Source organism: Ailuropoda melanoleuca, chromosome 1 (genome assembly GCF_002007445.2).
Source record: "Ailuropoda melanoleuca isolate Jingjing chromosome 1, ASM200744v2, whole genome shotgun sequence".
Lineage (NCBI taxonomy): Eukaryota > Metazoa > Chordata > Mammalia > Carnivora > Ursidae > Ailuropoda > Ailuropoda melanoleuca.
In genome coordinates this window covers 184632519-184657734 of record NC_048218.1, presented here as the reverse complement: position 1 = coordinate 184657734, position 25216 = coordinate 184632519, and the positions used below count along the sequence as shown (strand labels likewise).

The window sequence follows — 25216 nt, the reverse complement described above, 5'->3', positions numbered from 1 at the left end:
CAGACCTCACTCTATTTTTCAGTATTGCCCTGGAGTGTGGTGCTGTGAAGAACACCGTGCTCGCAGTGTGACCCGAGCAACCCGGACCCCCAGGAGAGGTGCCCCTCCCCAGCCCTGTCTTCCTGCAGCTCACACTGCTCTAACTCGCCACGGAGCTTAGCCCCCCTGTGATACATTTCATACTTGCTGGATTTTAAAACTGCAGAGCTTTTTAGCGCTCTCTTTACAGAACACCACTACTGTGTACTTCTAGGCTTAAACTTAAATCCATGCTTTACGTTTGTTTTTGCTTTTTAAAAAATTACTTTTTTGGTTTTGTTTATCACTCCTTTACTTCTTACCTTTGGTTGTTCATCCCTTGGAATCTCTGATAAAGCTACTACTATTTTACTCGGGGGAGTGGAATCCATGCTAATATGAAATTTTGTGTAGTGTTAGACTTCCCATGGACGTCAGATTTAGGACAGCAGGTCAAGAACCTCTGTTATAGAAGAGAGGCATCATCTTTAGTAATTAATTACATGAACTTTGATGCCAGATAGATTCACATCTGTCTCTGTCACTTGCAGCTTGAGCTTTGACAACAGCTCAGCCTCTGTGGACGTTAGGCTCTTCGTCTATATAAAGGAAGGAAAACAACAGTACCTACAGTGTCATTGGTGGTGAGGATTAATCCCACAGTAGCTCACGTCCAGTAGATACAAAATAAACATTATAGATATTAGTCTGTGAAAATTTCAGTCTCAACTCTTTCATGCAATTTCATCTCCTATCCAATTTCACTTCCAAAAGATCCTATTAGAAAGCCAAAGAACTAAGCTCCATTGCCTACTTCAGATTTAACCACAGTGTCTGCTCTCAGAAGTCACTAACCCTACACTAAATTATCTGTCTGTGAATCATTCATTCTGCACACGATGACCAGCCAGCTTTTAAGTTGTACTTTGGTTCCCTCCTGGCAGCTAGAAGACTTTAAATGACCTTCTCCTTTTCCCAGTCTTTTAGCACCATTCGTTTTCCGCTAAGAAATTATAACTCAGGTTTAATATTATCTTAAGTCAATAAACCTGGGCCAAAAATACATCTATTCATTAAGTCCCTAACTGAAAGTAAATAAGCATAGGCTTATTTCTAGCATTGCTTTCTCCATTTGCATGAAAACTCAATAATTGACTGTATTTAGATTTATTTGGGAGTTTATTCAAAGATGGGGCATTTACCAATGTTCACAGTCAAACATTAAAGATGATTTAACTTATTCAACATACTGGGATTTATTTATGGAGAAAATAAGCGTAGACTTCTTAGAAATTTTGCCGGGGGAACCTCCACTGCAACTCCAGTGAATTAGCATCCTTTAATATTTATTTTTAAGAAGAGTTCTTGCATTGCAAGTGTAAATTTATGAGAGTTATATCAACAAGAACGCTAAAATGCAAGAATGCTAAATGCTAAAATGCCTCTCTCTCGTGGGGCGATGGTGGGGGGAGCTCCCTTTTCTCCTCACCCAGGGTTGGAGGCCAAGATCAGCCTTTGAGGATGATTGTTGGGGCTGCCACGAGCTGGCAGCTTTTTTTTCCTGTCTCAGACATCTGTAGTTGCTGGGAGCCCCCACTTGGTCTGTACCAGGCCTGCTGACCCCACAGCCAGACTAGGGTGTGAAGTGGCAGCACTGGGCATGGGACCTCTGGCTCTCCTTGGCTAGTGCCAGGCTCCCATGAGCTCATCCTGGCCTGCATTGCCCCAAAAGTAGCCTGGCCTCCTGCCTGCCGCATAGACAACACCTAACAATCACACCTAAATGGGGTTCTGCACAGGATTCCAAGGCGTGGGGTGGTGAGGAAGAGCCAGGAGTGGGTGCTGGAGAAGAGGGAGTGCCGTGGGCATTAGGGCAAGGAGGTCAGCCCTGACACTCGGGGTACCGGCTGCGAGCACAAGCCCCGCTTCTAAGCCCTTAGCTATATCGAGCTGGACAGCTCCCACTCCACACGGTCGCAGGCAGGAAGTTTTCTGTGTTGAAGTGCCTACTTCCATCGACTGACAAAATAATGTTTCAGAAAAGTTTTCAAGTTCTAACAGTTTTTCTTCACTAACAAAAGTTCTGAAATCGTCTTATCTTGCTCTAAAGCAATAAACCACTTTCGGTGGAACCGTGGGGGGAAAAATCACCAAAATGAGAATAGCAGAAATTTAATTTTTATCTAGACTTGCAGATACTCAACTCAAAAGAGTTGCCTGCTCCCTTTCCTGTTGAAAGCCATGTCTATGGCATCGGCTACTATTAAATGCATAACGTATAGTTGTTATGTTGTTTTGTCATACATGATTCAGTTAAAACATGGAAGCATTTGTTACTGATCTCTTTTGAGCGAGTCAGTGTGGGGGTAAGTCTAGATCTTGGCTTTGATTTTGCAGTGATTAACAGAATTGAGAAAACATCAATTATTTCAGAGAAAAACAGCTCCTCAATGTAGTGAGGTAAATAGAAAAGTTCCCCAGTGCCATAATTTCCTTTTGGTATCGGGAGTGCAGGAGAGTCTGGGGAATTGAAATAGAATGTAGTGTCTTTCACCTCAAACTCACCAGTTACTATCCAAAGCCAAGACCACCGAGCATCTTAATAATTGCTAAAACGTATTCTTTTTTTGCTATTGATATCGCTCTTGATAATAATGAAGAATATTGTTAATAATTACGTGCCTGTTTTATTAAATTCCTGCAATATTCAGGTGGCGATTTAGTGAACTCAATCGAAATGTTAAATGTCAACCTATCGCTGCCCCCATTTTGACCTTTTTGGAAAGCTTTAGGAAAACATAAAACTTCTGTCCCTTTAATCCCACCTAGAAAGAAGGAGCCTTACATCACTGCCATGGCATGACCACTTTTACCACGTTGACCCAATTAACATTATAGCCCAAATTCTAATTAATTACAACTTTTGCCAGGAGTGATAGAAACAGACTGCTCTGAAGGTTCAGTCTTGGAAGGGGAAGCATTTTGCTAAGTAACAGTGTTTGCTGTTACCTCACATGTGCTGTACAACTAAGTATATAGATTTTAAATGGTTGTGATTGACCATAATGTTGCATTCTTATGTTTGCTTTGCCAAAATAAAAATTACTAACACATCTCCAAGTAGTTCGGGGTATTAGTTAGAATTTTTATTTTATTTGTGCCTTGAAAACTTGGTGGCCAAGTTGTTTGGGGTTTTGTTTTTCAATGAATAATTCAGATGTCCCCACTGATAGCTTACCATCTTTCTTTTATTAAAATCTTGATGCTTTGATATTTTAAAATAGATGTGTATCTTTTGGAAAATGGACAGGATTTTCAACAACGCGCTTTGCCTTCCAGGTGAGAAAACTAAATCCCTAAGAGGCGATGCGCCCAGGCAGGAGCTTGCTGATGGGGACCGCGGGGGAAGGTGCTCTCGTGGTTGTCTCCAGTTCAGTGGGGGTCTGCACTAACAAACGCAGGTGCTGGGGCGTTTATAAAATAATATAATCTTTTAAAGAAAGATAGGAAATTGCTTGAAGTTTTATTTTTACCTTAGAAAATTCTCAGAAGGTCCTTGAGTTGTGGGGGCAGGGGAAGAGAGTTGGTGAAAGGGTACAGAGAGAAGCAGAGAATGGTATATGTGGTCCTATCGCGTATGTTACAAAACGTCCATGATGAGAATGCCAGGGACTCAGCTAAGAAGTGGGGGAGAAGATTCAAAACAGCAAATTCAGTTTGTATTTTAAGGAGGAGAAAATTCTGTCGGGGGCATGCATCTTTCCTTAGAGTTGGACATGATTAGGGAAAGTCTTAGCCCTAAGAGCCCTTGGAGATGAAACGTGGTGTTTCCTCAAGGGAAGAGTACCAGCTGCACCATAATTTTAGCTGCTGTCCCCAATCTCCCGCCCCTCACAGACTCACCCACTGACTCCCAGAGCAGGACTGATGATGAAAACAAACTCTGGCTCCTTCGTTTCTGTCTAGAAAAGACTGAGCTCCTGCTTGTCCCTCCATCCTACCTCCGTCCACCCTGACCCACTCCCCCCAACTAAAGAGATAATTAAATGGGTAATCACTTTAAATGGTATCTAAGGAAACAGTCTTGAGAAAGAGTTGTATTAAAATCGAGGGAAAATAAATGTTTTCATAATGAAGCAATTAGCATGATAGTTAAATGATGCTGTGCGACTAAAAAGCTAGTACAAATAGATTCTACCCTTGCATGCTGTCTTCCGCAATTGTCCTGTCGATAATAGATACGGCAAGTGACCGCTTCTGACAAATGAGAGCCATCTGCAAATGGCACAAATCATTTCTTTCAGCACTACTGAAAGGCAAACCCTTGGAGCTAGTCACCTTTTAATCTGTGGATATGTTAGCAAGTGGCAAATGACCATTCTTTTGGGGACGGATTCCCAAGTGAAAAATACCACGGTGCTTCGTCTTTAATTAACAGCCTTTTCACATTGCTAGCACATTAACGCCGTCCTGAAGAACACCCGTGCTTACGTGATCAGTGTCGCAGCGTCTCTGCCTAAGCGAGTAATAAACGCTCGGGTCCTACACTAAGTGAAAACCTATTCTCCAAGACTTTCACCTTCATAAAGATGGGCTCATAAAAATCGAAAAAAGAAAAATTGGAATGTGGTCTCATGAGGATAAAAAGGCTAGTGTTAATAATTAACAAGGAGAGTGAAGTGGAGTCAAATTAGCCATAATAGAGCCCAGAGTGACTGGCAAAGTCACCTCTCATTATCAAAAAACTCATTAAGAAATGAAGAAGTGGAAATCCCGCTGGGTTATTCTCACACTTAGGCTGTATCAGAGATTATTTTTCAGATTTCTTTCAAATGAAGAACTGTTAGGTCACCATACTGTATATGAGGTTAATCTTCAAGCTTTGAAATATGGAGAGCTGACACCTGCGTGTTATTCTGCCTCAAGCACTTAAATGAGCTGTGCATCTGAAATTCACGAATTGGTGTTTATAGATACATCTGTACATACATCTGCTAGGAACAATGCAGAACGGATATAACTTCTAGACTGTAGCAGGGCTGTTGCTGTGTACCAGCCTCGTTTTATAACTAGGCACTTTTATAAATGATGAGATGACCACTAAAATGCGAAAATTTATTTAATTCCAATTTCCAAAGTTGACTGGATTCAAAATTATATGTCAGAATTTTTTTTGCCAGAGTGTATAGTAAATATAAGAACAAGAAGTCACTAGCATTTTCTTTTTAGTTGAGTTCCACAGTCTTGCTCTAGATTCTTTACTGCAGGTAGACATTTTAAATTCTTTGTCTGCTTTTTATATTTTTGGAGAACTTAATGCCTGCAAGAAAATAACCTGCTCTTAAAGGCCTGTGTGTCCTTCACAGTAGATTGGCAGAAACCTCTGTAAGTCCTGAAGGCCATGAGCACCAAGAACCCTACATTTGAGGGCTGTTGACCACGTTACAGCCATTCTCAATCATTTTCATCATCTAGAGCAAGCATTATGGAACGTAATCCAATCAGAACGCTGTGCATAGCAGGAATAAAATTACAGATTTTTCCCTTTGGCTTTTATATTAATCTCATAAAAAACAGCATGAGAACTGCAGGACTGTGAGACTTCTTTATCTTTAAGCCTTGGTTAATGTTTATATTGTTTTTTCCTGAATTCTGCAAGAAACAGGTGCTGAATGCCTAAAATTTACAAATCCCAGTCACCTTGCAGAAACATGGATTAAAAACAGTTCTGGTCCTTGAAAAATATATCCTGTAGTAGAGCATATGGACATATATACCCTACTCACTATAATGCAATAGTTTAAAAAATATAACTCAATTATGTGTACTGTACTATGGCACCTTTAATTATAGTTTTAAACTTGGATTTGTTGGATTTGGAGTTGTTGGCCAAAATATAGGAAACATTATAACACCAGGGCTCTCACTCCTTTGGTAGGTAGGTAGGTAGGTAATATTTCACAAGTGCACCAAGGGGAAAGGAAGAATTGGATGTGGTTTTAGGAGGTTGTTATGCTAGTAAATGTACAAATTAAATATTACCAAACTATATAAATTTACCTATCAAGGTTTTAATTAAAAGGAAAATAAAACCCAATGAGATTCATCTTCTACTTAAAAAGCACACTCTCAGAGTCCTTTAGACAGTGAATTTTTGTTGGTATTTATTCAGTAAACACACGTGTATTGAGTGCCTAAATAATGTGCCAGATTCTTGGCTGGGTGCTACTCCTAGATCTCAGGGGATTTTTTGTTTGGTTGTGTATATTTTCTTCCTTTTACATAGGTCTGTTCTAGGGTGCAATCGTCCTGACATTTCTCCTGAAGCCCATGTTCATATTTTCAGTGATAGGAATCCTCATTATACGCATTGGTCAGGATGGAGAATGGCCTGCCAATTTTATATCTTAGTCCAGTGGGCTTTCATTGTTTAGGATCCCTACATCCCTCCAATAATTGTTGTCTTAGGGCAAAGTCTTGTTTTTATTGTGGTCGGTGTTGTTTGTTTTGCTGGTCATGAATTACTAGTTTCTTCTGAAGTGCCTATCTAGAACTTTAGTGGGGCAAGTCATTCATTCTTCCTAGTAATCCATTAACGCTACCTAATTGGGGGGGGGCACAATATAAAATTAGGTTATATGGGGTCAGGAGTCAACAGCAAATTTTTACCCTTAAAAGAATACAGGAACTCTTTTATCTGCTTATTCTTCATTTATCCAGTGATTATTATCTCAGTAATTGTTATTAATTGGATCATAGTTTAAATTCTCTGTCGAAATCTTACTCTTAAAAGCTTATGACAAGTACTTTTGTAAATGTAAGACTCTTTTTAGTATGTAAATAATCAACACTAATTTATTAATTATTGGGATGTTCAAAATAATTGGGCACATTTTCATCCCTAGTTTACCTTTTATTTAAACCTTTTGCTTTCTTTTTGCCATTTCTAATTGTACTGTGGGGCTTGATGTCATTGATGCTTCATTATTTTCTGACAAGGTGATATTTGGAAACGTGGCATCTTTGAGGGAAAAAAATGATTTAACAAAGTGGATGCTGGTCCTTCACTTACATTCTTGTAACCACTATTTTAGACTCCTTCTGAGCAGTCCTTTCTATTCCACACCTCAGATATAATGTCAGAAGCATTCTTGGATAAGGCCACATTGAGAACTTGTTTCTTCCAATGAGCTGTTAGAATGGGTGTCTTAGAGAGGCTTGATTTGGACAGGTGGCAGCCCCAAATCACAACCTATCCTTACAAAACCAGATGGAGAAGATAGAAGCACTCATTCTCATGCCTGGGGCTACATATTAAGAGGGCTTTTGACAGTGCCTGAGAGGAGTGGAATGCAAACTGGCATATGGGCAACTGAGAAAAAGAGCATACATTTCCATACACAAGTATAGTGCGTGTGTATTTCTGTAGTCCGGCCTTTTGACACCAAGCTTTCTCTTTACTTTCCTGTCCCCTCTCCATTTTTTCTTAATCTCTCCTCCTTTCTCCTCTTCTGTTTCCCCCTCTCTCCTTCCCTCCCTCCCTCCCCTTTCCTGAGTCTAATTACCAAAGAAATAATACTGCCAATTGCCAATTTTCTAAAACTTTGGAAAACAGATCTATAATTTGATTTTTAAAAAGAAAAAAGGGATACTCTGCTGAAACATGAGCAGACTTTTGGCCAGAATTAAGCATTTGTGACAGGTTTTAGGAAATATAGGAAAACTCCATTTTCTCCCTCATCTTCAGGATGTGAAAGTTTGCTATCAAGAGTCATGACTGAATAGAAACTACCCTCCCTTTGCCACATTAAAATATGAGGCGTAAAATAACCAACATCCATATCCACCAGAACTTTTAGCAATCTGACCTTGGACATGTATCAAAAATAGGATTTTCATACCAATATTTTTAATACTGTATATTCTATGTAAAATATGAAGAGACATGCAGGCATCAATAAGATCTTAGTTTCCTCAAATCAAAAAATGGGCAGAAGATATGAACAGACACTTTTCCAATGAAGACATACAAATGGCTAACAGACACATGAAAAAATGTTCAAAATCTTTAGCCATCAGGGAAATTCAAATCAAAACCACACTGAGATACCACCTTATGCCAATTAGAATGGCAAAAATGGACAAGACAAGAAACAATTGTTGGAGAGGATGTGGAGAAAGGGGATCCCTCCTACATTGTTGGTGGGAATGCAAGTTGGTACAGCCACTCTGGAAAACAGTGTGGAGGTCCCTTAAAAAGTTAAAAATTGAACTACCCTATGACCCAGCCATTGCACTACTGGGTGTTTACCCCAAAGATACAGACGTAGTAAAGAGAAGGGCCATATGCACCCCAATGTTCATAGCTGCATTGTCCACAATAGCCAAATCATGGAAGGAGCCGAGATGCCCTTCAACAGATGACTGGATTAAGAAGCTGTGGTCCATATATACAATGGAATATTACTCAGCTATCAGAAAGAACGAATTCTCAACATTTGCTGCAACATGGACGGCACTGGAGGAGATAATGCTAAGTGAAATAAGTCAAGCAGAGAAAGACAATTATCATATGATTTCTCTCATCTATGGAACATAAGAACTAGGAGGATCGGTAGGGGAAGAAAGGGATAAAGAAAAGGGGGGTAATCAGAAGGGGGAATGAAACATGAGAGACTATGGACTATGAGAAACAAACTGAAGACTTCAGAGGGGAGGGGGTGGGGGAATGGGATAGACTGGTGATGGGTAGTAAGGAGGGCACGTATTGCATGGTGCACTGGGTGTTATACGCAAACTAATGAAGCATCGAACTTTACATCGGAATCCGGGGATGTACTGTATGGTGACTAACATAATATAATAAAAAAAAAACATTAAAAAAATAAAAAAAATAAGTTCTTAGTTTCCTGAATAATGTAGTCATCTTAATGTCGTATTCATGTAGTTATTCATTCAACAAATATTTGAACACTTGCTCGGAGCCAGGCATCTTGCTGGATACTAAGAATACAGACATGGTCCCTCCCTCAAGGACTTTGCACCCTTGTAAGGAGAAATAGAAACATCAACAGGTGCAGAAGGATGCTGTGGACCACAGTGGAAGCCTGTATGGGGTGGAGAGAAAATGGGTGAGACCAGTAACTGGGCAAGGAGACAGTAGAACAAAGCATTTCCAGAAAAGTTTGGAGGAGTTAAGTGTAGGCTTGAATTGAACCATGCAAATCATTATGGCTGGACCAGAGGAAATACGGGAGTCAGGCAACAGAGATGATCCAGAGAGATCATTTTTAAGGTAGATCGTGGATGGCTTTCATATCATCCAAAAGTTTTTAGAATTTGTTGTGATGATCCACTCAAAGATTATAATCTTTAGGAAGGACATTATTAGTTTTATATTTTGGCAAGCCCCTCTGCTTTGAGATTTGAAGAAGATAGATTGACAAAGGGAAAATAGGATCCTGAAGACCAGGAAAGATATTATTGCACTAGTCAAGGCAGGAGATGAGAAGGTTAGAAGTAGGGCAACAGCAGTGGTGATGAAGAGAGGAAGGGACGTATTAAGAAGGATATTAAGGATACAAAATACACTGGGTGATGGGTATTAAAGAGGGCACTTGTTATGATGAACACTGGGTGTTGTATGTAAGTGATAATGAATTCTGCTCCAGAAACTAGTATTGCACTGTATGTTAACTACCTAAAATTTAAATTTAAAAAAAATACACAGGTCTTGATTCCTAATAAATGTAGGAAGTAAAGGCCAAGCCTGTGGTATAATTACCAGGTACTGATATAGTGATCTGGTGAACAATCTCTATTTTCGCTCACATGGTGGGAATACAAGAGAAGGAGTCTTACTTAACAAGTTAATGAATTCAGTGCTTATCAAGTGTATCAAAAAAGAGAGCTCTTGCTAGAATTACATTTGAGTCAACTGGTGCTTAATCTTAGGATCATTATAACATTTAATAACAACATTGAGTGTTGGTTCTCCTATGTGCTTCTTCATTTTAACAAACTAGGTGTGACTTAATAGCCAACATACCTAATCTCTAAATGTATAATAAAGAAGCATTTGAATTGATGAGGTAGGGTACTCATTCGTAGATGTAATAATTTCTTGAGTGTGTCTTGGACTAGAAATAATGACAGTGCTTAACAGCACCTATCAAGATGTAGAGCCTGGGGTCTTTCTGTTTTTTGTTAGTAGGCCATATAAATTAAGAGTTAGGCTACAGTCTAGCTATATAGCAATATAAAGTTGTCCAGCTTTCGATGTATATTGTAAGCACATTAAATAATTTCAATGTTAATTCATTTTTCAGCACATTGACTATAATAGTTTTCTTCAATCTCTTGACTTTTTCATAGTGTAACTGAGTTTTTCAAAATTCTAATTCTAAAAACATATAATTCATCTGAGATGTGGAGTAATGTGTTTGTCATTTTTAAGATTTTTTTCTACCTAAAAAAAGCTCTATATTTCTAGGTCTTAAAAGATGCTGATATGCTATTCATAGGTTGGACGACTGGATGGATGGATGGATGGATGGATGGATGGATGGATAGAAAGATAGATAATAGTTTATGGTAATGTAAATTGAGGGGTGATGGTAATATAGTCTATGGAGGTTAAGAGGGGGCTCTTGTTCTGTTGTCTAATGACTAGATGAGTTCACCACATGCCCCTAAATTCTCTGTGCCTCAACTTCCTTATTGATAAGAATGAAAAAAATAATAGTGCTTCTGTCACAGAGTTTTTGTGATGATTAAATGAGAGAATGCATATAAAGGACTTAGCCTCATGCTTGACACTCCAAAAACGCCGGCAAGGAGGAGGAGGAAGAGAAAGAGTTCTTAAGTGGAGAGCCAATAAATTCAGATATGGGAATATTTATTAATTTGCTTACCACTGTGATTTAGGTGGTTTGAGTGAGAATATTTCATCCTTAACGTTGAGCATCCTTATTTAGGTACCACTTGGCAAAAGGAACTGAACTGCATGATCTATATAGTACCTTCTAGCTCTGTGATTGAATCTCCGGGAATAAATAAAGCTCCTTTCAGAGTGCTAATGAAAACATTGTTAAGATGACATTAGTCCCCTAAATAAGACATTTATCTTTAAATATGATTATCATTCCCACTTTAATAGGAAATCTTTTAGCGTATAGATAAGCCAGAAAGAATGATTTAACCACAAAAAATACTAAACCATATTAACTAGAAATAGAAAAAAAAAAGTGTTGTCTTTTCCTCTGCATTTAGAATTGCTTCCTACCCCACTTCTACATGTCTGTAGTTTTCCAGCCTCTGACAAATTTCAGAATCCATTAAAACAGTAATTCAGGCCACTGTGGTAAGCATCACATACTTTGCCCAAGTTTTAAAACACTGTTTAGATTTCAGGGTATTTTTGCCCTGAATAAGATTATGTAGGGAAAGGGGCATATTTAGCTATTTTATGAGGCATTATTTTAAAACTGCTAGTTAGTAGGTTTTGTATATAAGCATATGCAGCTATTTGGATACATGGAAGTGAATGGGATTACTGAGAGCCTTTTCCCTATCTTCCAGCTCTGCCACTCTCATCCAAGCCACCATCATCATCGTGGTCCTCCCTTACCCGGTCTGTCGCAGTCAAGCACTGAGCACGAGCCACCTTCTGTGCTTCCGTCCTTCATCACCTACTCCATTTTCCACACAGCAGTCAGAGATATTATATCATGGCACTCCTCTGCTTAATAATAATAAAAATAATGATGCTAATTAAAAAATGATGCTATTTGTATCCAATAAAACCCATACTTCTCACCATGTCCTACCGTCTAGACATAATCTTGGACTCTTCTTTCCCCTCTCTTACTCTACCCCTGCCACACTGGCTTTCTCATCCTTTTAGAAGTACACCAGCTTGTTCCTTGCTTAGAACTTTTGTACTAGCTGTTCCCTCTACCTGGAGATCTTTCCTCCAAATCTCCCGCGAATGGCTCCCCTGTCACTTAGGCTCAATTAAAATATCATCTCTTCAGAAATCCCTTTCCCAGCCATGATGTGTGTATATATATTTTTTTAAGATTTTATTTATTTATTTGACAGAGATAGAGACAGCCAGCGAGAGAGGGAACACAAGCAGGGGGAGTGGGAGAGGAAGAAGCAGGCTCCTAGCGGAGGAGCCTGATGTGGGGCTCGATCCCATAACGCCGGATCACGCCCTGAGCCGAAGGCAGACGCTTAACCGCTGTGCCACCCGGGCGCCCCCATGATGTATATTTTTAAATGAACATGTTTTCACTTTGAGAATCAAAAAAAAAATCACAACTGGGTTTAAGATACGTTCACTTGAGAAACAAATATGTACCATCATCTAAAAAATTACAAATTATTGATTGCATTACTTAGTATTTTCCTACAGATTCTCTATTCCTTCATGGCGCAGCTTAGACACATACTGACTATCTTGGTCATTCAGGCTGTTATAACAGAATACTAGAGACTCAGTAGCTTATAAACAACCAGTTTATTTCTCACAGTTCTGGAGGCTGAAAAGTCCAAGATCAAGGTGCCCACAGATTCGGTATCTAGTGAGATCTTGTTTCATAGATGGCCGTCTTCTTGCTCTGTCCTCACATGGCGAAAGGGTCCAGGGATCTCTCTGATATCTCTTTTATGAGAGTACTAATCCTGTTCATGAGGACCCTGCCCCCCATGACCTAATTACCCCCGCAAGGGCCCCGCCACCACATTGGATGTTAGGATTTCAACATATGAATTCGGGAGGGGAGTGGGTGGGTGTGACACAAAGAGTCTATAGATAGCACTGACCTTTCTAATGAAATTACATCCTGTGCATAGAAAGCACCCATCTTCTGGTATGGGGAGATGCACCTTACCTATTACCTACCTATTTGACAGTCCTATCCCAATAGCACAAATTCTAAGACTTCCACAACTGCTTTAAGTAGGATGTCCCATAGTGTATTTCATTAAAGACAAATGGACACCTGAAAAATGCCATTGATATGCTGTTTTTAAAGACACATGTAGAAAATTGGATGACTAACAAGAAAATCCACAAATAACCAAAAAGTTCATGCATCAGAATAGATATTCCCAAGGTGACAGTCATCCTGCTAGTGAATTAAGTAAGTATATCTCTTAGAACTAATCAAGTTTAGCTCTTAGAATTGAATGGGTTTAGCTCTTCTGTGATATACTGTCCAGCACAGGGATTATAACTCTCTTTATTGCTCTATTTACAAGTGTCAAGACCTTCTGGGTATCCAGCAGCTCCGTTGAATCTCTAGCAAGTGGTCATACGCTTCATGTGTTAAACCTCTTAGAAAGTAAAAACATTCCACCTGCCAGGAAGATTTTATAGAGATGTAATCTGTTTGTATTTTGACAGCCATATCTAGGTGGTTAATTATACCTCTTGATTAGCTTTCATGATATATTCAATATGAGGAGCAAGATCCATTATCATCTGTATTTTACCAGTTCCTCTGTGTCAGACTCTTTCAGGAAACGTTTTTTCACCCCTATTTCCCCAATGCCTGGTATGATCCCTCTGACAAACACTGTTTCTGCTTGACTATTTCAGCACTTTTATGTAATGGAAAATTTCACAAACACTTGCAAGAAATCTTTGTGCCCTTGGTTGTCCGCTACGTCGATCTCATGGAATCCTCCATCGCCCAGTCAATTCACAGAGGTTTTGAGCAAGAGACATGGCAGCCTGTCAAGTAGGTATCTTGCCTAGTGTCCATAGAACATCTGTCTCTTCAGTCCTGACCTATGACTTTACACATGGCCATCTGTAGTTATTGCTTATGGTGGTCCCTTCCCACGTTGTTTGTTTCTTTACAGGAATATCGCCAACAGTCTTCCCAATGTAGCTCTTCCAAAAGTTCCAAGTCTGCCTCTTAATCTTCCACAGATTCCTAGCTTTTCTACTCCTTCGTGGATGGCTTCTTTATATGAGTCCACGTGTGTATCCCTCACTTATTTCCTGGTGGTGTGTTAGCTAGTGCATGGCCTGGGCTGAGTTCTGTGCACATGTGTTCACATTGCATGGCATTTATCATCATGCGCATTTGAGTTTTTTAAGCTATTAAGCTAAGCTGAGCAAATTGATGATAAATGATACAGATTAAAAAAACAACAACAACAACAACTCCACTCACTGGTTTGATGTAGTTCATAGGTGATCTGTAGCTTAGAGGTCATTTTGTGACCTGGGTTGTAGACTCTAGCCTAAATGACATACCACGGTTCAGGCGATCACTGTGGTAACAGTATGTCTGGGAACCTTAGTTGGCTTCAGCTTTGTTACTGCCTACATATTTTCTCTTGTACATGTAGAAAATCATCGTAAGAATCATTTCAAGAATATAGTGTTTTTCTGTTTAATCTTAGTCGCACTTATAAAGAAATAATATTTCAGGTTGCAGAGAAGTGATTGTCCTTTATTTCCTACTACCAGCAAGTTCTTCTTTTGTCCTTTCATCTATCAGTTGATGCACTTTGTTATTTTTAAATAGTCTTTGTATCATAAAAACCATATATCTATTAGCTCCATGTTGTGATAAGGCCACCTGTTGCAGATTCAATAACTAAGAGTCACTAAAACAAAAAGGACACAGGCTTTGAAATTCGAATTTAGATCCTAGTTTAGTAATCATTAAGTCTTTCTTAGCCTCAGTTTCCCCAATGCTGAAATGATTATGACACCTAATTTAAAGATATTTTTGTGAGGATATAAAAGAAAAAAAATGAAAAGTGCTTGGCACATCCTAGTAAATAATAACTACTCCTATGCTACATTATGATTTTTATCATTATTACTATTGTCATCAATCATTATTCATAACTGTATAGTTTTCAAAAGTATGAGCCTCAGAGCAATCAAATGAACTCAGTAATAGTCCATGCTTGGCCCAAGATCTCATATGACATCAGCTAAAAAGAATAATAATTAGAAGAAGAAACATAGCTACCACTCACAAAGCACTTCCCAAATTCTAGCTAAAGTGCCAAATCCTTTATCTCTGTTAAGCCTCACAACAACCCTGGGAGGTAAATGTTATTTTCCCCATTTTACAGTTAAGGAAACTAAGTCATAAAGAAGTTAAGAAACAGAACTTGCCCAGGGTCCCACAGTAAGTCAGTGACAGTGGCAAGCTTTGAACCCAGGGTTGCCTGACCGCAAAGCTCTCACTCCTCTTATTCATGTGTTCGGCTTCCAGAGACTATACTGGCTAAGAACTTGCCCAGCATCCTTTCTGCCTGTCCTCCCACAGCTGTTAAATTTGCTCCCGTCAAGGCTGCATACCCTCAAGAAAAGAAAGAAGACCAAGAAGGAGAAGAATAACTTGCAAACTAACTTAGCAATATCTCTCCAAGTTAAACATCATCACTGTGCCCGTGATAGTTATTGGGATGTTAGGTTACATGTGAATCTTTTTCTTTCAGGCAAATGCTTTGGGCAGTTACAGTGTATAGAGTGTTGTCTGTGTGTGCTTGGCAATTATCTGGGAAGTATAATGCATCTTTGTATGTTTATGTGTTTTTGTGCTTCTTAATACTGTTTACAATTTAACTCCTTCTTCCTCATTCCTCATCTGTTTAATACCCTTGATTTTAACCAAGAACGTTATTGTGGGCATGACCTTGTAAAATTTAGATTTTTTTTTTGGTCATTATTTTTTTATCTTTGAAGTATGTATGAAACCTGAATCTCATTTATTGGGAGCCGCTTTTTAAAATGATCTGCATCAAGGACAGGAATCATGACAAATTGTGTCTTCGTAAATAAAGTGCTTGTACTTTCATCATTCTGAGTAAATCAAAATCATGTCTTACAAGTTAATCACTGTTATCTTTACCTGCTAGGATTATCAACAGTAGGCTCTTCATCAGGATGCTCAAAATTACTTATAATGTTAGGATAATCACTCGTTTTTTGGGGTTCTGGGTGGTTTTTTTGTTAAAGGTTTTATTTTTATTATTTTTAAGTAATCTCTACCCCCAATGAGGGGCTTGAACCCATAACGCCAAGATCAAGGGTCTCATGCTCCACCAGCTGAACCAGCCAGGCACCCTTGGTTTTTTTTACTTTTGTTATAAAGCGTTAAATAGCAAAAAAAGAAAAAGAAAAAAAAAAGTCCGTTTCATATTAAGGAATTAAAAATAGAACGTAACCATGGCTTTAAAGGTACATCCCTCCCCACTCATATATCAGTATCACCTTACAAGGTGCTTCTCCATGTCTTCCTTCTCAATTTTGTTGTTGTTGTTTAGTTCTAAAAGTAAATGCCAATAAGATAAGTTTCCTACTGGCGTTTTTAGGAAGTTATCTCAGAGTCCATTATTTACGTTTGAGTTCTTTAATCTGTTAATAATGCTTTCAGAATAGGTCACTGATTAAAAATAATTTTAAAATGAAAAAGTTCTGAGTAAATTTCAGGTTATAAATTCCAGTTCAAGAGAAAACCTATTTACATTTTTTTCTATTTAATTGTAACAAACACTTGTTACCTTAATTATGTTCCCAATTAAGTACATTTATCATTCCATAGCAGCTAAGAACAGAAGACACATATATTCATACTCTCTATGAAAATTTAATTGTCATATATTGTGAGAGAGTCCATTTTGAATACAATTCTATCTTCACTATTTCAGATTTTGTTTGATGATGGTTTTTATTATTTTGTTACACTATTAAGAATACATATGTTTCAAATAGCTACCTTATATTTCTCCAAAGTAAAAAATTATTAGATTTGCTTCTTTAACCAATTAGATTCAATTCCTCGTAAAATACAGGTCCTCTAATTTACCGCATTGTACACTATGGATATATAAGAGGATTTTGCCTGGTCATTTTTTATCTCTTATTTTTATTATATATATGGCAAAAGGGAGAAATAAATACATTTTTCACAGCAATGTCAACATGGTGTTGTCTGGTTCCTTTGTTTAATGGTACTTTGAGGACACTGATTTTTAAGGTTACGAGATACTGAGTAGAGAGCTGTGGGTGGCATTCAGTGCTTTGCTGTGATTGGTCCATTGAGAATTTAACTCTGAGCACATCTTGGCTAGGCAAGGAGACCATGAGGAATTACCGACAGAATGAAAGAAGGATCACAAAGGAGGTTGGTGATGCAGGAAAGAAAGCATTTAGTTAGCCAGAGAAGGAGGTGTTTTTTTTAAGCCAACTAACTAAGATATATTTAGCCAAACAAAGTGGGTATTTAAAAGAATTTTATTTTTATCAAAGTTTTCCACTGTGCTCTTGGGATAAATTATTTCATTTCCCTATTTTTCTTTTGCACACTAACAATACAATTTTTATGTTAGTCTATGTTAAGCACTTACGGGAAAGCTGAGGAGAACTGCATCGCACAGCACCTTTTTTTCTCTTTTTGTTCTCTTTTACTATTAAGTTTCAGTGTGTTTGAACATAAGATTATTTTACTTTCAAAGCATCTGTTTCCCTACTAGGCTATATACTTGCATAATGGAAAGTAGTAGTATTATCCTTTGCCCAAATATTATGTGTACCTTGCTACTAATTACCTTCATACATGGTATGAAACTCTAGTCCCCTGGAGTAATTTTGCCACAGCAGTGAATGCACAGCAGATCGAGGCCCCAAATTAGATGGAATGACCTGAAATACATGATTTTGTTCCTACTTCAGAGCACTCTTAATGTCATTTCTCTGTTAGACTGGACGTCATACTGCTGGGTTTCATTAGGAGGTAGAAAAGTCACGAAGCATTTCAAAATATTCATAAGATTTGCCTCCCTACTGAGCCTGTTATTTCACTTGTACTACCTGTGTCCCCTTCACCTGTCATTGAGAAACTTAAGGATCCTTATGCTACACACCTGTCTGTAGACAGAAGCCACTCTGACGACAAAGGCTCATCCGGATATGAGGAGGAAGAGTGAAGCTCCCAGGGGCTGCCATCCAGACTTTCTTGCATAAAACATACTCCTCTGAATGTCCAGGAGGAGATAGTTATGTGTTTTATCTGTATCCTATAGGTTGGTGGAAAGCATTTAAAATGTTCTTCCATATACAATTTGATTTCTTTTCCTTAGTAAAGTACCCTTATGCATTCTACCCCTTTTTATGAAACCTTACTATATTCATTTCTGGGTTTTTTTGTTTTTTGTTTTTTTGCCTCACCATATTCATTAAGAAGAAGTGAAAAGGAAGAGATTTAGAAGGTTGAAAAAAGGAAGAAAACAATCATCAGAGATTTTATGTGGTATTTTTTTACGAATGGCAATTGATACAGAAAGGGGAAAAAAACAGTGTGTTGGCAGTCCTCACGGCTGACAGTGGAAGTTCGTGATGCTCTTTCTGTTTCCTTTTTCTTCTAGCAATGGCTCAGCAACATCAGAAGACCTTTTCTGGAAACTCGATGCTCTGCAAATGTTTGTCTTTGATCTGCACTGGCCAGAACAGGAATTTGCCCACCACTTAGAGCAAAGACTTAAACTAATGGCCAGTGATATGATAGAGGCCTGTGTCAAAAGGTAGACCTGTGTTTTCAAGTTGCTGCTTCGTACACCAGCACCCAGAGTAGCACTTTTCACTGAGTACCTGTTACCTAGTTGTCACAAGGAAGGTTTCAATATGTACTACCACTGCAAAATTTAATGAACCCTGGGTTCTCAGACCTAAATTCTGGGGTGTCCTGTAACCGATAAAATTGGCCTGAAACTTTTTTTTTCACCTTCTCACATTGCCCTCATCACTAGCATCCATACTATGATAATCATCTCTGTGGTGCTTATTGTTGTCTCTCTGGGAATACTGTGCTTTCAATTCCCGAGGCAGTACTTCCTGAGACATATGGAAAAGGGCTGTTAAGTACTTTATGCATTATGCACGGTGTCTGCTGTGAAATGGCGTGGCAAACCCGAATGATGATCAGAGCCATCGATGGTTCTGTTTTCTGGTATTCTCTTTCCATGTCAAATGAGTTCCAAGTATCCAGTTACATGCTTCAGAACTTAACCAGAAATAAGTTACGAGGCTTTGAATTTCTCCAGTATGCATTCATTTTCTTTAATAGTTCTTACAAAATGAGCATTGTATCTCTAATTAACCAAGCGTTGTTTTTCTCATTGTGCTTGTTCGTAATACATACAGAACAATGTGGGCAGCATATTGGAATAAACACTGGTTGGAGCAATTGAATAATCATGAATTCTTCAAAGTTAAGAAAAATCCTGTCTTTAGAATAATGTTTAATGGCTTCCTAAGGCAAGGCCATGAATTAGATTATTTAACATTTTAAAAATATCATATTTGTCATACATAATTCTAATGTCTCAAATCTATGGGTATCCTTTGGATACTTTCGCAAAAACAGTTTCAAATTGCCTGTTAACATGCTTTCTTTCGAGCACCTACCTACAACTTTGGGTATTTGAAAGAAACCTAAGTGACACAAAAGAATTATACATTCTCTGTTGTACGTTAATTATAATGTGTTAGAGTTTTCCGGACTTGTACTTTTTTTTTTAATTTGGTGAACCCTCACACAGATTTGTTCTGCTTTAATGCAGAGAATCAAGTGGTTTTTATACTTGGAAATTAATGCAGATAGTTAAGTAAAACTAAGAGGTTTTTCCATATAAAAGTTTTACAGTAGATGTAACCAGTAGCTTCCTTTGGGTAGAGATATTGTCTGCGTGACTGCAAAAGCTGTTTAATATAAAATATCTCCCTGCTCTTTCACCTGAGACACCTGAAAAAGAAGAGCGTCCCACCCCCTAGCTCCCAAGCAACGCCACACTTCTTATTTGCATGTTTTAAATTAGCATCTTGTAGTGTTCATTTCACTTTTACTAAACAGGTGAGCCATATTTCAGAATTTCTTACCCCGAATTCATGTTTTAATGAATAGAACAAGAGCTGCATTTGAAGTCAAGCTGCAAAAGGCAAGCAAAACCACTGACTTGCGCATTCCAGCTTCCGTGTGCACAATGTTTAATGTATTAGTCGATGCCAAAAAGCAAAGCACCAAACTTTGTGCCCTGGATGGAGGACAAGAGGTAAGTGAACTGAGTGTCACATGTGGATGGCAGCCCCGGGGTGCCCTGGCAGAGGAGGACACTGGATGCTTCCAGAAGTCTTTCACCTGATTAGATTAAAAGACCAAGTTCTTCAATAGAAGTGTTTGATCTTTTCTTTACTGTAATAATGGAAGGCCCTTTATCCTTTGTCAGTTTCTTTTTTTTTTTTTTAATATATGAAAACTGCCCAAAATTTTACAAGTGGCCATTGAAAGCTTTTAACAGCTTAGGTGTTGTGTATTTACATAAACCTTGCTTTTCACAAGCAAATAAGAAATCTAGAAAGCTACCTGCTTTGTTTATACAAATCTAGAGAATCCAAAGTTTGCATTCAAAAAACAAGGAACAGAAAATAGCATATGAAATATTTTTCTTTACGTGAAAATTTCCATGTTTTAAAAATCAAGAAGAAATGTACTAAAAAAATTAGACTTTTTTTTTAATGTCCCATTTTTTACGTTGATTCATGTTTTGTTTGGTTCTATATTTACAAACACAGCCTATTTTACCCCATGTTGTGTTTTTGTTGAGAGTTGTGAGTGGGTGAAAATGGGTCTGTTTTTCTTAGATTATCTGTTTAAGTTGACATTTTGTTGCCGCTTTTCTCATTGTAATTACTTTTTCATCATCTCTTTACTCTTCCCTTATGTTCTTCTTCATCGTCTTTTTTTTTTTCTCCATGGCATGATCCAGTTTGGTAGTCAATGGGTAAGTCTCTCTCTCTTTTTTTTTTTTTTTTTTGTAAAAGCACACTTTCATTTGTATTATTATTTGTGTAAATGTACCCTTTTTATTTTCATCTTTTCAAATTAATATAATTAATTCCATTTTCAGGTTTATGTTTTCCTTGTATGTGTATAATACTAACAGGTTATTATTACATAGCAATACCCAGAGACATATTAAAACACATATAAATAACTTATGCCCTAAATAATGTCAGGGGGAATGTTTCTTCCCTGTTAGGCTGTAGGACCTACAAACTGCTCTTAGATTTTTTTAAGGATAAAATTCTTTAGGGGCGCCTGGGTGGTGCAGTCGTTAAGCGTCTGCCTTCGGCTCAGGGCATGATCCCAGCGTTCTGGGATCGAGCCCCACATCAGGCTCCTCTGCTGTGAGCCTGCTTCTTCCTCTCCCACTCCCCCTGCTTGTGTTCCCTCTCTCGCTGGCTGTCTCTATCTCTGTCAAATAAATAAATAAAATCTTTTTTAAAAAATTATTTAAAACAAAATGAATTTACCTTCCTTTAAACAAAATTCTAAATAAATTCAGAAGCAGAATGATTTTAATATTTTCAAGGTGCATATATGTATAGTACATACTTTCACTGATACTAGAAAAATTTGGAACTTGGATGACATGTATATACCAGGGTACCTCTAAATTTGAGGACCAGGAGACCATTCCCAAGGTCACTTCATGCAGAAGAACCCAATTGTGGATTTCACTAAGGTACATACCCACCAGTGATAGTCTTTTTTCCCACTCACGGCCTGGGAAGTAACCATTATCAGAGGCAGGCCTGTGTGTCAGGAGACTTTCTTCTCCCCCACACAAGGTTGTCTTGAATTACCACCCAGAACCTCAGAGGAACATGATATGAAAATTTTCATGCATACAAAACTGACTAGATATTATATCTATGTGTCTTGTATATGTGTTTTGATAAGTTACAATGTTTTTGTGCTGCATGGTTATGTTTAATCTTTAAAGTCTTACAGTTGCCACCTAGGAGTCAAACTCAGGGTGCCTCTACAGGGCTGACAATTCTCATCCAAGCAGAAGGGCTAAGGGAGCTCTGAAAGAGGATGAGAGGGCCCACCATTTGTGAATGTCATACTTATTTAACCCAGCTATAGACATTAGCTATTTGGCCATAATTTATGCACATATATTTCGTTCTTTGAGCAATTCAAGGGGAAAAGATGTATTTCTAATACCTTAGCATACAACCTTACAGATATATTAAGTAACTGATATATGTTATAGAATGTTCAGTAATTATCATTCTCTGAATACCTACAACATGATTTATTATCTCTAATCATTTGAATGAGGAAGCAGCTGGCTTGGATATCAATGGCTCATCTCTCTACTTTTTCATGTTTTTCAATACCCAGATGTAAGCCTTTGATGGTCTACTCAGAAATATTGTCTTAAGTCCCTCCATAAGTCCATCCATTTCTCATCAGGTTTATAGAATCATCTTGCCTCTTCCCATTGATACTGGATTTATCCATCTGCTTTTATTTTAACATACATGGCAGTACCTAACATGTAATAGGCACTTAGTAAATAGTTGTTGAATGAACAGACTGATTTGTTGTCACCACTTTAAAAATCCTCCCCTGTAAGAAACAACTCTCTCGAGTACCTCAAAAGAAAAACAGGCACACACACAGATGACCAAACATTGTTGCATTGTCAAATGGTTCTTTATATTAAGAGGTAGAGATGGCTTTGAAAAGTAATCTGCTACTGTTCATTATATTTGCATCTGTACCTTCTCACCAGAGACAATTAGTTCCCCACAACTTTCACACGATTAATATAGTTCAAAATGTGCAGGTGTAAAACCCATTAGCAACTATGAAAAGTGGTAAACAAGAATTTCAGTGCAAAAGAAGTTATACTTTGCTTTTAATCACCAATAAATACACCCACATAATTGCACAGGCTTTCCCTCTCTGTATTTGAGATAAGTTTTGGCATTGTTACAAATTAGCAAATACATTACATGCAGAGGTGAGCCAGTGGACCTCATTCTGTAGTAAGCAACAAATTAAAAACTAGATTATTACACAATTTGGAACTTTGTAAAATATATGCTTACACAGATAAACCTAGTAGGGATAGTTTTCTGAATTTTAGGGAATTACCTCTCCAAAGTCTCCAGTAAATTGGTTATGTGTCATTGCTGAGATGAAACCTTCCCAACCCCCTTTCCATAAGGCAGCCCCTCCTGTGCTCTTGAGTTAAGATTCTGTTCTCTCACGTGGCACATGATGATACAAACGTGCTCAACCGCAGCCCAGAATGGTGTTTAATGGAGTCATTAGTGAGCGAATGATCTGCTCATGTGACAGCTATGTGTTATGAGTCAGCAGTCTCAGGCCAGTTCCTCGGGGACAGATGTTGAGACCACAAAACCACCAAGTGTTTAGAAATCGTTGTTCTCCACCAGCTGCATGGGTCCTAGGTAATCCTTTGCCCTCAGTGTCCCCCATCCAATGGCCCATCCTGTGAAGATGAAAGCACATTAATGGGGGCTCCTTGTGTAGGATTTGTTCTCATCGACAGTAAAATGCTTCCATTTCCAGAACTGACAATCCATACCTTTAAAGTTCTTCCCAAGAGAAGGACCAAAATCTTTTAAGAATGCTGGATTGTGGGGCGCCTGGGTGGCACAGTGGTTGGGCGTCTGCCTTCAGCTCAGGGCGTGATCCTGGCGTTGTGGGATCGAGCCCCACATCAGGCTCCTCCTCTATGAGCCTGCTTCTTCCTCTCCCACTCCCCCTGCTTGTGTTCCCTCTCTTGCTGGCTGTCTCTATCTCTGTCAAATAAATAAAATCTTAAAAAAAAAAAAAAAAAAAGAATGCTGGATTGTACTGGCATTTGATTAGTCTTCATTCCTGGTGTGTTTACATTAACAACAGTCAGGTGAAGTGAGGATATGTACCTGAGTGTAAGGGGACTGGGATTTCAGACCTGTGTCTGATCGCTGAATTCCCTGGGCTCCATGAAGTACGAATTCCTTAAGGTTAATCTTGATCTAAAATCAGAGGTGTCTGCTGGAGAAGCACATACACTTTACTTTTGAGGGCAGATGTAGGGAGAATTGGTTGAAGAAGTGGGCTGTAATTTGCCAAAGCCCTGGTAACGTAGGAGTATCGATCCAACGTGAAATATTCTGAAAGAAATTTTATAGGTTTTTATTGCAGACAAAACTTTGCAGATTTTTATCAAAAATTTGGTCTGTTAATCTAAATAAAATACACCAATTTTAGGTTAGGTAATGTAAATGTCTACGCAGATAAATTCTTTTCTTCTCTGTGATCTCTTTTGGTTTGTCTGTGTTTGTCTTTAGAAGCTATCTGGATCCCCTGATGAATAACTCTTTCTAGCTAACCTTCTATCATCTCTATGTGGCATATGTGAGTTACTCTCTTTGCAGAATATATATGTAAAATATGAATTCTGAGGCCACCTGCCCACTCCCACCCACAGTGCTTCCAGACCACCTCTACCAACTGTGTAGCTAGAACAGATTCTGGAAGTTCCCAGCAATTTTAACATTAGTGAAAGTCCCAGCTAATGAGATAAGTTTACAATAGCAAAATCTCATGTTATAAAAACCTAACAAACCTTCTGCTATTTGGGTTTGCCCCTTGGCTAATACGTTTAGTATACTTTTCTTCTTTTTTAATTTTTTGTGTTTCTCTCTCTCCGCCTCTCCTCCTCCTTCCCTGTTCCCCTCCCCACTCCCTCTCTCCCTCCCTCCTTCTCCTCTCTCTGCTTTTGGCTAGATCAGGTGTCCAAGAAAATAGCCGTCTAAAGGTGCATATTATAGGAGAATGTGATGGCTCCTGGGATTCATGCCTTTCCCTGCCTTTTGATAAAAAGGGTTTAAGGAACCTCTTTAGTGGCTTATCTCTTGATTTTAAGATGTGTCCAAATCAATCCAGGCTAAACATTTAAAATGCAGAAGCTCTGCAGTTTTATATCCAAGAGCCTTTTGATGACATCTGATTACTCTTGAGTTAAAAAATGAACATACAGCAGGGGCACCTGGCTGGCTCAGTCAGTAGAGCGTGGGACTCTTGATCTTGGGGTTGTAAGTTCGAGCCCCACAGTGAGGGTAGAGATTACTAAAAGATAATATCTTTTAAAAAATGAAATCTATGGCAAATACAGATAAACACTGAACATATCAAGTATATACTTAAGAATATGGAACCACTCAGAGGTCTGGGCCCTTTGATTCCTGTATGTTCTATAGCACTTTCCAGGGCAGAGGGAAGCGAGAAGCTTGAAGCCCATCCCTTGTATGTATCTCTTTCCTATTCTACCCTGAAGAGGAGTCTCAGTC

General features: G+C 38.5%; 1 protein-coding gene and 1 non-coding gene across 9 annotated transcripts in view; both read left to right on the top strand.

Annotated features, from left to right (window-relative positions):
* The window catches only part of CADPS2 (calcium dependent secretion activator 2), a 544075-nt gene that overhangs the window by 462193 nt on the left and 56666 nt on the right, over positions 1-25216 (top strand). For 4 of the 8 annotated variants that reach the window (XM_019799438.2, XM_034671244.1, XM_034671252.1 and 1 more), the window contains 3 exons: positions 13625-13766; positions 18424-18579; positions 19959-20106. In XM_019799438.2, coding sequence (XP_019654997.2) covers positions 13625-13766; positions 18424-18579; positions 19959-20106 — 446 coding nt within the window. Of the gene's footprint in view, positions 1-13624; positions 13767-13890; positions 14011-18423; positions 18580-19958; positions 20107-20820; positions 20836-25216 lie in introns of all 8 variants that reach the window. The other 4 variants (XM_034671231.1, XM_034671247.1, XM_034671268.1 and 1 more) reach the window with 3 other exon arrangements.
* Positions 1458-1594, top strand: LOC117795568. The gene has a single exon (XR_004619637.1).